At 38.0% G+C, this 17,003-nt stretch overlaps 3 protein-coding genes across 7 annotated transcripts in view; 2 read left to right on the top strand and 1 right to left on the bottom strand.

The window, feature by feature from the left end:
- The first annotated feature begins 755 nt into the window (after positions 1-755).
- On the top strand, positions 756-4,098 carry LOC105567706 (two pore potassium channel protein sup-9). The gene is made up of 5 exons (XM_012022781.1): positions 756-1,300; positions 1,413-1,568; positions 1,775-2,118; positions 2,196-2,314; positions 2,395-4,098. Exons 1-5 carry the CDS (start codon positions 1,174-1,176, stop codon positions 2,660-2,662), a joined length of 1,014 nt encoding a protein of 337 aa, XP_011878171.1. The 5' UTR covers positions 756-1,173; the 3' UTR covers positions 2,663-4,098.
- A 251-nt stretch (positions 4,099-4,349) lies between these two features.
- On the top strand, positions 4,350-6,775 carry LOC105567707 (potassium/sodium hyperpolarization-activated cyclic nucleotide-gated channel 1-like). The gene is made up of 6 exons (XM_012022782.1): positions 4,350-4,940; positions 5,032-5,218; positions 5,279-5,416; positions 5,516-5,708; positions 5,780-5,971; positions 6,066-6,775. The coding sequence occupies exons 1-6, from the start codon at positions 4,384-4,386 to the stop codon at positions 6,647-6,649; spliced, it is 1,851 nt and encodes a 616-aa protein (XP_011878172.1). The 5' UTR covers positions 4,350-4,383; the 3' UTR covers positions 6,650-6,775.
- A 113-nt stretch (positions 6,776-6,888) lies between these two features.
- LOC105567708 (papilin) overlaps positions 6,889-17,003 on the bottom strand; it is an 86,619-nt gene continuing 76,504 nt past the window's right edge. For 2 of the 5 annotated variants that reach the window (XM_012022784.1, XM_012022783.1), the window contains exons 27-39: positions 16,272-16,442; positions 15,519-15,734; positions 15,274-15,444; positions 14,671-15,072; positions 14,106-14,318; positions 13,791-13,958; positions 12,996-13,235; positions 12,576-12,898; positions 12,290-12,440; positions 11,398-11,913; positions 10,744-10,905; positions 10,512-10,625; positions 6,889-10,238 (exon numbers count right to left, since the gene is read on the bottom strand). In XM_012022784.1, coding sequence (XP_011878174.1) covers positions 10,036-10,238; positions 10,512-10,625; positions 10,744-10,905; positions 11,398-11,913; positions 12,290-12,440; positions 12,576-12,898; positions 12,996-13,235; positions 13,791-13,958; positions 14,106-14,318; positions 14,671-15,072; positions 15,274-15,444; positions 15,519-15,734; positions 16,272-16,442 — 3,050 coding nt within the window. In that variant the 3' untranslated portion in view covers positions 6,889-10,035. The remainder of the gene's footprint in view (positions 10,239-10,511; positions 10,626-10,743; positions 10,906-11,397; positions 11,914-12,289; positions 12,441-12,575; positions 12,899-12,995; positions 13,236-13,790; positions 13,959-14,105; positions 14,319-14,670; positions 15,073-15,273; positions 15,445-15,518; positions 15,735-16,271; positions 16,443-17,003) is intronic. The other 3 variants (XM_012022788.1, XM_012022785.1, XM_012022786.1) reach the window with 3 other exon arrangements.

Raw genomic sequence — 17,003 nt, 5'->3', positions numbered from 1 at the left:
TTTGTCAACGTCATGAGTGGACGTGGAAAACTTTTCCATGTCCGACAGAGTTTCTAATAATGACCTCTTCTTATATCAATATTTCAGCTTTCTCATTGTTTCGTCTCTCTTTCTTTATAGAGTTTCAACAGTGTCCCTGAAAATGTTATAAGAAACCTAATTTAGAAATAAGATAGGAAAAACATAAGAGTTATATATTTCTTTATCAACTTACTCTCCCTCTCTCTGTCCCTCCCTCCCCTCCGCCTTCTCTCTCTCTCTCTCTCTCTCTCTTAAATTCAGAAAAGCTTTTCTTTCCGACGAGTAAAATCTCATATCTGGATTATACGAAATTATATCTTATACTATATAGCTTCCTTACATTTCCAATAAGTAATATTTTATTTATCAAGGACAGAGAAATACTTCTTGTTACTCTGTTTCAGATTAAAAAAAACTGTAATCACAAGTCTAATAAATGTCTTCTGCCGAGTGAGTTAAACCAACTTAAATTAAGGTAAAAGATATAAATTAATATGCATACGTATACTAAATTTGCGGGTAAGTTAATACGCAAGTTGCTGAGTTATCAGCAGTAGATTTGCTGTCTCGCTTTGTCCAAAGTTGGTCAGGCTCGCATTTCCATCAATCGGTGGTCCGTGCATAACTGACGCAGCTACTGTCGCGGCGAAAACGCGACAGCACTACTGGACCTCAGCGTCCGCTGTGATTATCACACGGTCGCCGCAGTTATCGCTCGTCTGCGACATCAGCACGAGTTACCTTACCACCGGGGTCCGCGATCGTCCCTACGTGTACTTTCGAACGAGCCAGCTGCGGCGTATCCCCGCAGACTCCCTTCGCTCGTTCGCGATCAATACTCGGTGCTCGGGACGAAGAGCGTGCGGCGATTTTGTTGTCTCGCGAACACTGTGCACCGTGGCGTCTCGAGTTCTCCGACGATTGTTCCACCTATTATGCGAGATAAATTTTCTGCGTTCGTCTTTCCGGTGCAAAATAAATGTTTATTTATACGCTGCGCGCAAAGTGGTATCCTGCATAAATGTCGCGTTTCGCGAGGAATGTTACTGTCAGGGGAAATCTCGGGAAACTCGTTGAGAGTGTGATCGCTGAATTTTTTATCCTGTAGCGCGCTTAGGCGCGCGGTACTTTCACAAGGACAAAACGGCGAAAATGAAGAGACAGAATGTTAGAACTTTGTCGTTGGTGGTGTGCACATTTACGTATCTTCTCGTTGGCGCCGCGGTATTCGACGCCCTTGAATCGGACACCGAGAGGAAACGGTGGGAATTTCTCTCGGGTGAGTCTCATTTCGCTGCTACAGCCGATGAATATTTCTTTTAAGCTCGCCGATAATTGACCATTAATTATTTCCGCCACTCCCGCGCGGCGGGAAATAATTGTCGCCGCAGAGATACGCCGCAATATGATGAAGAAATACAATATCACGCCGGAGGACTACAAGATGGTCGAAATTGTAATAATAGAAAACAAGCCACATAAAGCGGGGCCGCAGTGGAAATTCGCGGGTGCCTTCTACTTCGCCACTTTAGTATTAGCCATGATCGGTGAGTCACACTTGTCTTCTCGAAGATCCTTTAAATTTATTACGCTCTAGAAACTGGACAATAAATCTAAATTTAATTAAAAATTATGCTTTGTACCGAAATATTTATAATTTAAATAAAATCACAAGACGAGAGAGAGAGAGAGAGAGAGAGAGAGAATCTTAATAAAATCTTAATATATACATGTAAAAAAATGTTTCTTTAAGGTTACGGGCATTCCACTCCTGTAACTAAACCGGGGAAGGCGTTTTGTATGGTGTACGCAATGGTGGGAATTCCTCTGGGATTGGTGATGTTCCAGAGCATCGGCGAACGATTGAATAAGTTTGCGTCGGTCGTCATCAGACGAGCAAAGACGTATCTCAGGTGTCAGAAAACCGAAGCCACAGAGATGAATCTCATGTTGGCGACCGGTCTGCTGTCGAGTATAATTATTACGACAGGCGCTGCAGTATTTTCGAGATACGAGGGCTGGAGTTATTTCGATAGCTTTTATTACTGTTTTGTAACGCTCACGACTATAGGTTTCGGCGATTATGTCGCTCTCCAGGTAAATAACGTTCGGCTGACGATGAGGGAACAAGTAATGGAATATTACAGATAATAATGCGAAGAATCACATTGCAGAATGATCAAGCGCTCTCCAAGAAACCTGGATACGTGATTTTGAGTTTGATCTTCATCCTATTTGGCTTGGCCGTAGTCGCCGCTAGTATTAATTTGCTCGTATTGCGCTTCATGACGACGTAAATAGAAAACAAATTATTTCACCTACAAGTGAAAAAATATTAATGACTAATATTCTGTGAAACACGTCACTCTTTAGGGAATCCAGCGAGGCACGTCGCGACGACACTGAGATGCAATCTGCCTCGCATCACATTCTGACGTTGGACGGCGAGGTTGTGGCGGTAAACGGGAAGCTCCTGGCCGGCCACGTGCCAATCATGCACGACACGGACGACTGTGTGAGCGTATGCTCCTGCACCTGCCTAGGCCCAGCAAATTCCGAGCTGCTGGATCCTTCCGGGTATCAGGGCTACCGACCACCCCCGACTTCTGCCAGTTTCCGGATGAAACGCGCGTCCGTCTGATGGAGGGAGTTTCGTCGTCGCAGTTTACGTCGCCGTTTTTTGAAGGCCGACAGCCGAGAATTGCTCGGCATCGATGTTTAAGATTGCTGATTCCCCGCACAAAACTCCTCGCAAGAAAATACCGCGCACTGTGATACATCCACGAAGGACAATTTACAATGTTTGGTAAAGGTTTTCACGCTCCGTGTGAAAAGTAAAATTAGAGAGACTGACATTTAAAAGATGTTTGATGTTTGATACGTGTGACCAGAACTCTGATTGTTGACCGTTGTTCGAATCCTGGTTAAAGCTCGAAGGGAGACGCTTGAATAATGTGTTCCTGCTGCATTTCGTCATGTATCCCTGAACAAGTTGATGCATTTTGATAATTAATGTTACTCAACTATATCGACTTTCCGACGCATGGATGTTGTACTATGTAATCCGCGTGTTACGCTCGATTGATCCAGTGAATATAACGAGTGATAATCAACCGCTTCAATCGGTAAATACGATCACATTCCAAGTAGTGGTCTTTGTAATATTCTATGTTAAGAAAAGGGAAACATCCAGTGAACCTCAGAAGAAATGTAACGAGTTATCGGATCGCGGATTATCCCAAAAGATAATAGCGCATTTATATATCGTAGTATCAATGTTACATTAGTATAACATGTATACATGTGCAAAATGGAGAAACATAAATTGCTTGAATAATCTAGAGGTTTTCACATTTAACCCTACATTACTCGCGTGTAAAATACATCTTAGAAATTTACTAAATTCGCAGGATAAAATCGTTTTCATTGAATGCTGCACAAATTGTTTCAAAATTTAAAGAAAAACTTTGCACTTATCTTTATCTGAAAGACATAAAGTATTATTAATCTTTATTTAATTATAAATTTTCAAAGAGAAAAATAAAGATTGATTTGTCATGTTAAGATGTAACATCCCACGCGAGTAATTACACTAACAAAAAAACCATACGAATAATGTTAGATTAACAAGATTAATACATGTAATTGAATGCGAGCCTCATTAGACAAATTATTATTTATCTGACAAAATTGTATTCTGGTTTATACGAATTTTTTGTTTGCAATTAGAAAATATTTTTAAGTATGCACAAGATATGAATTTAAACGTCTGAAATATGTACATTGCTTTTTATCGTTAAATACAATTGAGAACCTCTAGTTTAATAGAATCGTATTATATCACAAAAATTATAGTTACATACAGTATAAACGTGATAGAAAAATATTCTAGATATTATAAACCTCAATAGCATAATATTATATATACATATTTCCATATTTATATTCACAAAGAAATCTTGCCTCAAGAAATTCGTGATCATTTACGTAATCAGATCAGAAATATGTACACGCAGCTGTAATACGACTCATATTTTTTTAAAACATTTACAAAATAAAATAAAAGATGCAAGAAAATGCCCCCGGGAAGACTGATAACTTAAACTAAATCCAGCGTAACTGTTACTTGTTTTAATAAAACTCTTTGGGTCTTTATTGATTAGTTACGTCAATATTTCTTAAGATAGCTTGTCAGATATTTTTTAAATATCATGTTGTTACTTGAAATAAAGTGATAGCTGCTAATAGAATTCGAAAAAACAATAGAAATTTTCCTTCGATATATAACCACAATAATTTAACCTTATGTGCCATTAGGATATCTCATCGATAAGAAATCTTTCTTATTCTTGCTATTCAATTATGATCGAGCATATATGTGAACTATCGTTGAAAAGAGAAAGTAAGTTTCCTTTTGGGGGTATAAAACCCTTGACTTTCAGAAATGTCTGGACAACCTGGTGTGGTATTAGCAAACGTACTCCAAAATGCTATCTGTATATGGACAGCATGGCCGCAATCTCTGCTGAAAAAATAAGGCATGCTGAGTCTAAATATTGGTGGATAATACATCCATTCAGTTACGCCAGGCACGTGTTGAATAAAACAGAAATTATATATAAGACGTTGCAAATAATGACTTTACCTTATGTGCGACAAAAACACACTGTTCTTTCGCTAAATGAGAAAATTCGCAGATTAATATGGGATATTTTGATGATGGCTGTATACACAATTGCCTTCTTTACGATACCTTTTGTGATTTGCTTCGTTATAATGGATTACGAATCAATTCGTGTGGATACAGTGAATTTCCCAATTTATGTGATGTGCTGGGTAGATATAATCCTCAATTGTGTCACGGGATATTATGACAAGAAAACCATGTCTATCGAGCTGAAGCCTTCTAAAATATTTACGTGAGATATTTTACATTTTATTAAGTTTTTGCTTCTTTCATTATTTTCATTAATTTCTATTCGATGCCACTAAATACGTATTTTTTCGCAGGTCCTATCTGAAAGGATTTCTTGTGCCGGACATTATATCGAGTTTTCCGTATAATTATGTGACGCTACAGTGGCGAAGATTACCTGGAAATAATCCTCGTTATATCGTTACTTTAATTAATCTCCTGCCTCTCTTCAAGTTGACACGCTATTACACTTATAACTTAAACATTCATTATCTGTTTACGGTAATTTTCCTTCATATTTTTTGAGGCGTACGACGCATTTATATCGACCAACTTTTTCAGCATTTTCAAATAAAAAACTTTTATTGGGAATTATGCACCACCACCCTATTGCTAGGGCTATACTTAATCTTTTGGTTCTCCTGTTTGTGTTACTTGATACCGATTTTGCTCATGTACTTTATGAACATCCCGCCGACGGTAAGCACATCAACAATACCGAGCTACGCGATCATTTCCATATTTTTATATTTTAAAGGATGCAAGTATTAAAATGTACTTCATAATGTATGTAAAAAGGAATGCGGGGATTGTTGGATGATGAAATTGGAGGACAACAGTTTCATATTCAAATTTAAAAACGCCGCATTTATCGTACTGGAAAATATACTAGCAAGTGGCTACGGCCCGTTTGTACCAGAGACAAATGGCTCCATCATTTTCAATAGTATTCTTATGATTATCGGCAGATTCATTGTGTGCTACATATTGGGTAAGATCTACGTATCTTCTTATCAGAAATCATTATTAGACATTTCCTGTGCATATCGTTGTATCTTTTAGTTATGTTCCTTCGTATCAAAGCTGAGAGAAAATCATCCGAATCAAAGTTTCACGAGTTAATAGATCAAGTAAAAGCATACACGAGACAAAAGCAATTGTTGCCACACATGGAGAAGCGTCTCCTAGCTTATTATCATTGTCGTTTCAAGAATACTTACTTTCGCAGTAAACGGATTTTATCAGATCTGACAGGTTAACAAAATGTTACGCGAAGAAGAGGAAAACGGAGTATAAAGTTTTCCTAGCAAAATAAGAACTGTTAAAATTAAACTTTGATTTTCCACAGAGCCGCTACGCGAAGAGATTGCACTTCAGTCTTGCCGACGATTGATCGAGAGCGTGGCAATCTTTAAGAACCTGCCAAGAAACGTACTGCAGTCAATAGTGAAAAACTTAAAATTCGAGTTATATTTGCCAAATGACGTAATCATTAAAGCTGGCAGTCAGGGTGATTGTATGTTCTTTTTGTCCTTCGGAACTGTTGCAGTTTTAACGCCAACTGGAAAGGAAGTTAGTTCCTCGAACATCCAATACCGAGTTTATTTAGAGTGCGAAAAAGAAATTTTAACTCTTTGTTATTTCGAGATATGCCATTTGGACAACGGTGCCCATTTCGGGGAGATCGCGCTGTTAGTGGCGGATCAACGAAGAGTAGCCAGTGTCGTCGCGATCGACGTCTGCGAAGTGTATCGGCTAGATCGTAAAGATTTTCGTCAGTGCATAGACGTGCACAGCGAGCTGTTCGCGGAGATCGAACGCATCGCCACGGAACGCATAGAGAGAACCGTCAGAGTCGAGGAGCAGCACAAGCGTTTTTTGATGCGTCCTAATCGCATGCCGAAATCACGCAACGAACCAACGAAAAACTGACTTTGCGTATGTTAATTACTGCCTCATTTCACGTATTGACTTCTTAATTTCCAAGACTTTAATCAGAATAATTATTTTAGATCCTTAATTAAAATAATCCTTTGTGTTACTATTACACAGAATTACAATAACGCTATAATATTGAGAGACAATTTTACTGTATTATCGCCTTAGAAAAAAAGACTCGCTTTATGAATGGTCTCGTTGATTGGTCTTTTGTTATCACAAATTAACAATCGTTTTGACAGTGTAATCGTATATATTTAAGGACCTTATGTATTATTATTGTCCATACAATAATCGTAGATAATGGCATTCTCTCGTATATTTATATCTACCTTTATTTTAAAATTATATATATGTATGTTAATCATTACCTATGGTACTTACAATTACAATTACATCTGCTAAGACTTTACGGTAGCACTGTTGTGATGAGCTCTATACCTCTATCGATAATAACGCATGAGGGATACGAATCGTGGTTCTCTCTCTCTCTCTTTTTTTGGCAAATTTCTTCTACAAGGAGTTTGTGTCGAAATTTGTAGCATCGATCGCGCGATGAAATACGCAACGTCAAGATAGGAAACGAGTGCGACACACTTTGTCGATGTGTCGAGGAAGACAGCGGATCATTATCGATAACCGACGTCATTAATGCGCGAGGTAAGTTCCAACGAATCCGTGAGGTTCGCGGTCTCAAGGGTTCATGATGTAATCTTAACGTTGCTAGACGCATCTACGGACATCGGTACTTACTGTACAAGATATGTCACCCTTTCGTGGTACACGTAGTGATAACGTGAAATTAAACGCTGTGTGAAAATTACATCTATACGTGAAATGACGGGGGGGCATGTTCGGGGGCTACAAAATGCCTCGAATCACACGATGTAAATAATAATTATTTACAATAGAACGAATTTAATACGGGTAGCACCTAGGATGTGCCTTACGATTTTCAACGCAATTACCTTTTCGCACTCCTTCGTTCTTCTATCCGTTTCTCTTTTCTGCAATTAAGTGCGAATCTCCGGGGACGACTGATCAACATCGACTGTCTATATCATTTACTAGACCGCTTTATCGAATTAAATGGATTACTACGCTACACGGTACTTTTCGCTACAACGGTTTTACATGTCTCTTGGTCATTTCTAAAGAAGAATACAGAGGAGAAGAGTACTTAATATCTCCGTCGCTACTATTCTTGCTCGTGCTTGAACGAATATGCTCTCCGGATGAATCTAATCTATATATTTACTTTTATATAGATACGATACAGACGTCATGCTGGAAAGAAATACGCGGGTGTGTGGCAGCTATTTACACTAACGAGATGTCGTATATATTCAGCACTCTTTCCTCAATCCTTTCGAAGGTCATCTAATAAGGCACTGCGTTTTACTGTGACTCGGTGCGGGTGCGGAACAATCCGAAGTTGTCCTAGAGGTTTGCGACACGTCGATTCTGACCGATAACGATCTCGATTTACGACTTACACTTACGGTGTGTATATAAATGCGTTTTGGTACCTTTTCTCTTCCCGTTTATGATCGTCAACTTAATCGGTATTTCTACGATCTACCTGATACATCGTGAATGTCGATAAGGCTGCGCTTGTACCCAAGTGCCCTACTGTTTCATCCTTGTTGCTCACCGAATGTTTAACTAAGGATAAGATGATACACTGGGACACTCGGGCGATGTTTCCAAACGCAGCCTTACGATAGCGGACAATTAATAGTTACGATTAAAATGTTTCAGGAACGAATGTTAAATTGCAGCAAATTTGTACACGAAAATAGTTGATTGGACAAACTAGCAGATTGGCTGTACATGCGTGTCACGACAGATGAAAGTTGCGATAAGACGCATAATTTAAGAATATTAAGTGAGTCAAGCGCGAAATTATATCGACATTTACGCGTCACTTGCATAAATAGAATTACATGTCTCTCGTTTGCACATATCTAAGCTTTACGTTTAAATTACCTAGTTTTACTTTCAAAGTTGTTATTGGATAACGAAGTCTCAAACGGGCATTTACAGTCAATCTCAATTTCATGTGTTCACCGGATAAACATTTTAGTACGTACAGTTCAAATTGATCTGAAAGGAAGTAGAACCCTTAAATGTCCATCGAATCAAAGCTACATGTCCACTTGAAAGTTTTTTTTTATCTTTGGAGACGATAACAAAAATTTTAATTCTCAACTGAATATAAATGTTAATGCTTCTTCATTATCTTTGTCTCGTTAGACGTGTCTGCTATCGACATTTAAGGTGTTAAACTCTTAAGGTGTTAAGCGTTCTTTCCCTAGAGAAAAAGAATGATATATGTATATAACTTCTATGATAACGAAAGATAACGAGTTTATCTTGGGGCCGGCACGCGTTATGATCGCATGTGCGAATGCAAGAAACAAGTAGTAACAATATCATAGAGTATAAATGGCATATTGCATAATAAACTATTTATATTATACAACGTAACGTGTGCGCATACGCTTAGTACAAATAGGTACAAGTTCCTTTTTAATTACGCAATACAGTGCGTTCAATGAACGAGGACAACACTCGACTTATTGTTAGATAACTGTTCTATGCAAGAAAGCTTTGTATATCGTTCCATTCTCATATCGTGCTCGTTAACTTTATGCCGCGTGAGAAAGGAATGGCTGTATCGTTTCGCATCAATGAGGACTCTTCAGATTGTATTCTCAAGACGGTGCAAGAAAGCTTTGCTGTGTTGACTTGACAACGGAAATTTATATTATTGCGGGTACGCTGCTGTGAGATATGGCAATTATTCTACGATTAACCTGAAGTACAGTTATTATGGCGACACACACATAAAATATATACTTAAAAGAACACCAGTCAGAAACAATGTCTCCCACGTATTCGTATAATACGAGCCGCAAAATTACGCGCTTAATCAGTCGACATTGGGTTACTTCGGTAATGCGGGATATCATTTGGAAGATACGCGGTCGCGGTCGCGACGTTTCCACTGGTCTCTTAAGAACAAGTTAATTACCCCGCCTAATATGGCTCCGTCGGACTAGGATTCAGCGTCAGATCGTATATACATGGATAGAAACGTCGAAGAACAAGATCGCGCGGGTCAAGTGGCGCGATATCGTTTTCGGACGCTTATTTGTTAGATGGGAACCGTATACACACATTATATCTATGTATAAACGCTCTAAGGCTTTGGCAGTGATTTAACAAGTCGATTATCCGGCACGTCCGATAGGGCAGGTACGCGCAATCACTTCCTTTCCTTACCTTTTTTCTTTTTCTATCGCGAATCCCGCCGGCCACGATCCAGAATCGATATGTGCTATCACGTGTGTCGGAAATACCGAAAAGTTCATATCTTATACGAGCATTCGCAGAATAGATCTCCTTCTTCTTCTTGAGTTGTCGAGATGAGGTCCTTTCGCCGGCAGCTGACCGGCCTCTGTGCACGATCGACAGCAAAACTTGGCGTAGTACTTGTGCGTGCAATACTTGGCAGTCACGATAAGCTCGCAGTTGGCGAAGAACGTGTTATCTTGGCAATGGGGATGAATGAAGATACCTGAAAGAATCAATCACACAAAACACAACGAGAAATGAGTTGTCGGTCGACATCGTTTCGATCTGTGCATCGATAACTTCATCTTGGTCTTGAAACACAATATTAAGCAAGAATCGAAATATTAATGACAATCAATTTATATAATGATGCATGCTAGTTACGCATCCTTTAGAAATAATCTGTCAATAATCTCAAAGAATCAGTCACATTAATTAAACGCATGTTAATTGTTAAGAACTACGTAAAGTTTTGATTGATATCAGAGCCACTTACCAGCTACGGTTATATCAACGCTATCGGAATGCGAAGAGATTTCATTGTCCGCTTCGCATCGATATCGGCCAGAGTCCTCCTGATTTGCATCGCTGATAATAAGTCGATGGAGATCTGAAAATAAAAATGTATGATTTATATTAACACACATTTGTATTAGAGAAAATTTTATCTGTAATATTTACAAAGAGATATTTATGTTTATAAACGGCATTATTGCTTATAGCTTTACCAGAAATCTGTATTCGATTGTTCGTTTGAATAGGTGTGTTTTCATCGTCCTTATACCAAGCTACACGTGGAAGAGGATAACCGTCGACGGTGCAAGCGATGCTTATGTCACTGCCTTCAGGGAACTGTGATTGTCCTGCCGATACGTTGACTTTGACTGGCACTAAGTGAAAGAAATAACGTTTATTAATATTCCTAAAGTGTAAAAAAGTTTTCTTTAATAAATATTAAATAAAAAAAAGCTCTCTCCATGATCATGTGAGAAATCCATTTGGAGTATACTTACATTAGTTTCATTTTCTTCTAACGATATGGATACATTGTTAATTGTATTAAATTCTTAAAATATATTAGAAATTGTCATTAAGCACGTTACCTTAACACAGTCTCAGTCTGATAGTGCAATGCAATGTGAATAAATTCCATACTAAGCGTACATGCAGGAGAAAGAAACCAAGAATTCAATTACATCGTCATTGTGACTGTGGCGCGCAGAGAAAGAAATTGAAAAAATCTTTATTTAAAAGGTGTAATGGAAGAAAAGTCTATTTTACCGAGGTGAAAACTTTACGAGAGGTAAAGTAACGAGGCGACAAATTAATTTGTCACAATGAACGATGCAATTAGCTAGAAACATAAGTATGAGCCATCTCACCTTTGTACTTAGCGCTACCAGGCTCAGTGGTGGTCACAAGAGGAATGACCTGAGGGATGTAAGGCGGTCTCGAGGAATAAACGGGAGCATAGGTCTGGTGCTCGGGAGATTGCGTTCTGGTAGGTCTGTAAGGATACTGCGGTTTTTCAGTAGTGGGTCTCTTCGGTGGCTGGACGAGATATTTGGTGTATTCTTCCTGTTCGGGTTTAACATTGTAGACGGGTCCAATTGCTTGCAAGGTCGCCGACCAAGAGGCCGGTGTACCGACGCCATTAAACGCCTGACAGGTGTAAATGCCGAGGCTGGGTAGAGTTACCGAGCGTATCAGAAGAGTGTAATCGGTGTCTTGCTCGTAATTGTCTGAATTTAGAGGTAACATTTGGTCGCCACGCCACCAAGTGACCAACGGCCTTGGCCATCCCATGGCATAGCAATGCAGAGCTATCGGCGAGTTCATCGTCACTGTTAGACGAGTATCGGGCTCCCCAATGATGGCAACGGGAAGTTCGCTTGGTTCTAAAGCGTCCAAGAAAAGGAGCATGCACGATAGAAGGAGAAATGTTAATTTTACCGTCACCACATACAACTCGCAAACTAATTGACATTCAGTTTATAACTAATGCTACAAGACATTATTAATTTCACTTCATGTTATGTCGAAATGCATTTGATTCAAACGCAAACCCACAATCAATGTCTCAGCGAATATATTAGTGTTAAATGAAAATAGAAAAATCTATTCCAATATTTTCCAATGCATTTCACAGACATTCATTAACAAGACCAATTACGACCAAATTAGTGCCAGTCCCATAACCGATTAATGCTATTCTATCTAAAGTTATAATGAGTAGAGATCATTCTTTGCAAGATAAATGGATTCTTTATATACCTGTGACGTCCAAGTGATACTCCGACCTTACCGGCAGCCCTAAACCGTTATCAGCGATACACACATAAGTTCCTCTATCGTAAGTATATAAATTAATGATTTGAAGAGATCCATCGAGTAGTATACGTCGTCTTTTCTCCGAAGGTCCAATCTAAAATAGATGATATTCATAAAATATTTTCAATAATTCAAACTAGCGGAAAATTTTGATAACGTATTTGTTATCTTTTTCTACGATATAAAGTACTTATTTAGCGCACTTAAAATACACAGTAATATGAGTTACCAATGTAGTATCCTTTCTCCATGTGATATTTGGTCTAGGATTTCCTAGTGCGACACATGTCATCGTGACATAGCCACCTTCTTGCGCATTGACACTAGACTCTCTGGGTCCTTGAATCATCGCAGGTTCACCACCGTATTGCGGCGGGGTAACAGTCGGCCGTGATGTCGTTGTCAAAGATTCTTCCGGTGCGGGTTCCAGGCAGGACGTACCGCAGCCACTGTTACAGCATTTCCATTCTCCGGGACAGTCTGCATCCGTGGCACACTCTTGCTCACATCTCGTGCTGTTGGATACTCTTGGACAACGACCAGGTTTAACAACTGCAATTATATATTAGATTTATAGTGTTTGTCAACAATTCATAAGGCGGTGACTAATAATAATTAATAATTAATATAAAACTATTTTTTTGCTTACTCGATTGACAAACGCCTTTGTATTCTGTACCGTCTTGCGTAGCGACTAGCGTAATGGCGCATCGAGTACTCTCAGGACAGATCTTTGTTCTGCAAGGATCGACGCAACGGCAGCGTTCACAATCCTGTGAATCCACATATTGCTCCTTGCCGTACGGACAACGGATAATATTACACTCTTCTTTGGCTTCTGCGCACCGATCTTTCGTATCATTCGAATCGACATCTATTTCGTTACTCGCTGTAATGAAAAATAGACAATTTTTTTTATTTTCTTAAGAGGAATAATTTTAACATAAGCAGGAGTAACTTTATCGTAAGGAAAGAAAAGCTATTGACACATTTATATTGCTGAAAAATACGATAGCGCGTTAGCATACAGCGAAGAAGAGAAATAGGCATTGCAATATTAAAACTTTTTGTGTATGTACAAAACTTTCTATGTTTCCAATTTTGTGATTTGCACTAAATGTCAAATACATACAAAGTGTTAAAAAGTTATTATGCCTTATTAATTATTGCATTTGTCGAAAATTAATTTATATATACAAGTTTTATCTATGTTTTACATTTTTGTTCCGTTGTAAATATTGTTTTAAAATATGTATTTAAATTTAATCGACGAATTTTAATAAAAATTGCGAAAAAAGCGAGAAAAGCCTTTAAATGTACAACAATATATGGAGATTATATGTACACAAATGATGATTGATGATGACACTGCAACAAAGCTATATGTCTGCAATAATAAAAAGAAAATAAGAAACTTGTTGGCGCCCTCGTATCCTGAACTTACTCCTAAGGCAAGTATTAATACAAGATTCGAAAGTCTTGAATCTGTTGCGATTGCCACCACATCCAGTATAAATAAATGCTCGACACGTTTGACGTTCCTCGTCAAAGTAAAATCGCTTCCAGGAACCGGACGTGCAAGAGCCACTATCAACTGGTTCTTTACAGATCGCTGAATCATCATCATAAACACTATTATACAATCTATATATTTTATGACAAGAAATTCGACGAAAATATCATAATTACGAAAAATTAATAGCTTGAAGGAATCGTTGTTCGAGAAATGTTAAAGAGACAATAAGATAAATATACGTACATAAGTTTGAAACACTGGTGTCGTTTCCGGGAGGTACAGGTTCCTCGTGATGTATGCAAATAGATTCGCATTCGGAAATTGTACTGAATCTGTTAGCGTTACCATCGCATCCACCATAAATGAATTCATGGCAGGCGCGTAAACTTGGCTCATAATAATATTTGTGGAAAGCGCCTCTGCATGGGCCGGAGTCCATAGCGAGATTACACATATCTGGAAAGAGACCGTTAATTTAATTTTAATCATATTAATTAATCTTTTTAAAGAATTGTTTTGTAAAAAGATACGTAGCAAAAAAATGAAGACAATTGCTATGCAATAATTTTTAAACGTAAATCTTCGGGATTAGATCTTTACATATTTATTGAATAAGCAATTTGTCTCTCTCTCTCTCTCTCCAGTACTTGGTACTTAACTGAAAAGATTTATTGAGAATTCACAATTTAATAAAATTACAAGGAAAGGCTATCCACAACCTGCCTTAGACTTGCATTGGCCTTTTCTATTTGTTATTTTGAAAAGATTTATTGCAAACAAAATGGCGACATAGATAGAGTTCGTTTACCTTGTCCATGGAATTTTCCACAGAGCCGCTCGCATTGTTCTTCGGTTTGAAATTTGTTGGCATTTCCACCACATCCGCCATAAATAAACGCCTGGCACATCTGATGTTGGGCATCGTAGTAAAACGCGGTAATACTGCTATCACAATCGCCAGGATCGGCTGGTGCCAAACAGATCGTACTTTTCGGTTCTCCACTTGGTGGCATTATCGTGGCTGGTGCTTGAGTAACAGCCGTCCCCCGCTTACACTTGCTTTCGCAAGATTCTTTATCCTGGAAGCGATTCTTATTGCCTTGACAGCCGCTGTATTCGAACTCGTAGCAAGAATCTGAACGTTTGTCATAGTAGAATTGCTTCACGAAACCGTTACACGGACCGACCACCTCTGGTAGGATGCAAGGATCTGAAAATTTTGCAATTTTTCTTTGAACATTTACAATACCTTTTCTGGGTTTTTTGTAATACATGAATTAAATAAAGATATTAACAAATAAATTTCGCTTTATATACTTCAAAATTCTCCCTTGTAAATATAATTTTTGATATTTTAATGCTTTCATAGATTCTATTATTTTGCGGCTTTTCATGCTTACGGCTTACGTACCTTGGACTTCTCCGCAGCGATACTCGCATTCCTCGCGAGTGTTGAAATTGTTGCCGTTACTCTGGCAGCCACCGTACCGGAATTGTTTGCAAACGCCATCACGACTATCGTAGAACCATTTGACTTGATTATCGGAGCAGGGACCGTGTTCGTCGGGGAGGAAGCAGAATTCTATTTGATAATAGACGATATTTGATAATAGTATCGTTATTCGTGAACAATTTCCAAAGTTATTCAAAACTCACCTAGCCGGAACTCGACTTGTCCCGGTGGAGGCAGTGTAGTCATGGCTTCTTCACACCTGTTGGTGCAGTCATGCTCGGTCAAGAAATTATTCTCATTCCCGCCACAGCCACCGTAATAGAATTGTCGACAGTGTTGCTCATAGGAATCGTAGTACCATCGTTGAGTGTAGTTGTGACACTCTCCCAGGAGAGCAGGCAGGAGGCACACATCTTGCTCTGTGATCATAGATTTAGAAAATTGTACTTGTGCTATGCTATTGATTACTAAAAGGTAAAAAACATTAAGAATTTTTAGTTTTTTCATTAAAACGTTAAAGTACGATATATTAATTAATATAATAATAAATTTCCAAAGTTTTGGTATGAAATAAATTTATCGTGTATGTATAATATATGCATAAGCTATAATTATAATCAATTTTTATGTTATCGAACTTGAGAGAAATAAAGAGAAAGAGAGAAATTTATGCAACTATTTATACTTTTTGATATATATATAATTTCTCTACATATGATAAAAAGAATTGCAAAGTGTTATACACGATATAATATCGCCGTGGGTTATATGTAACTTCTACTCTCTCAATGATAATTAAATTAAATTGAATTTTTCTCCGTCATACAGTTAAAAAAGACAATTTGTATCATTAACGTGATGAAGAATGCAACAAGAATGCGTGCTTTTGGCAGAGTAACAACATTTGATGCAAGAAAAGATGTTACAAAAGGGACGTGGAGAAAATAAAATCTTACCCATTTTAGGCGGACAATCAGACTCGCATGCATCTCTAGATTCAAAGTTATTTCTATTGCCATTACAGCCGGTGTAATAGAATGGCATGCAGCGATTCTCTGATTGATCAAAGTACCATCGAGATTGCTTCTCCATGCATGTACCCTCCGCCCGTGGCAACGTGCAAATATCTGTTAATCGCACCAATTATTATACCATGCAATTAGACATTAGTCAATCCAATTCCAACTATTTTACTATACCTGTCGTTAGTCTAAAAATCCTTATTTCTACTGTTAGCTAAACTACTCAGTTATCATTCAACTATAAATATGCATACCCAAGACAAGTAAATTATTGATAAGAACCCATATTTGCTAGCTTTTTTACTCTGTCACCGCCATATTAATGTAATGGGATTATACACACATATAACACTGCACGCAGACATACATACACATACACACACATACGCATGTACAGAATACTGTTTAAAAAAGTATTATACAATTAAAATTTATAGAGGAAAATAATATATAAATATATTATAACATATATAAATAATTCATAATAATATCACTATTCAATTCTAAGCTATGATTAGGTTCATGTTTTATCCGCTTGCCTATTTGCAAAAAACGTGCGAGCATTAAATATGAAAAGTAATATGTACGAGGGTGAGTCAAAAATTATCTGTACTTTTCGTTCTACAATTTATTTACACAAAAATAGGGGTTCAATGTATGCATCAT

The sequence above is a fragment of the Vollenhovia emeryi genome, unplaced genomic scaffold (genome assembly GCF_000949405.1).
Source record: "Vollenhovia emeryi isolate VEMERY1.0 unplaced genomic scaffold, V.emery_V1.0 DF939135.1, whole genome shotgun sequence".
NCBI lineage: Eukaryota > Metazoa > Arthropoda > Insecta > Hymenoptera > Formicidae > Vollenhovia > Vollenhovia emeryi.
The sequence above is the reverse complement of the archived record's forward strand: the minus strand, read 5'-3'. Positions and strand labels throughout refer to the sequence as shown.

Bases quoted from the DNA above. Each gene is read 5' to 3' on its own strand.
- LOC105567706 (XM_012022781.1), top strand. From the start codon at position 1,174: ATGAAGAGACAGAATGTTAGAACTTTGTCGTTGGTGGTGTGCACATTT. The intron at 1,301-1,412 runs GTGAGTCTCATT...TTGTCGCCGCAG, and splicing joins ACGGTGGGAATTTCTCTCGG to AGATACGCCGCAATATGATG. The intron at 2,119-2,195 runs GTAAATAACGTT...ATCACATTGCAG, and splicing joins GCGATTATGTCGCTCTCCAG to AATGATCAAGCGCTCTCCAA.
- LOC105567707 (XM_012022782.1), top strand. From the start codon at position 4,384: ATGATCGAGCATATATGTGAACTATCGTTGAAAAGAGAAAGTAAGTTT. The intron at 5,417-5,515 runs GTAAGCACATCA...GTATGTAAAAAG, and splicing joins TTATGAACATCCCGCCGACG to GAATGCGGGGATTGTTGGAT. The intron at 5,972-6,065 runs GTTAACAAAATG...GATTTTCCACAG, and splicing joins GATTTTATCAGATCTGACAG to AGCCGCTACGCGAAGAGATT.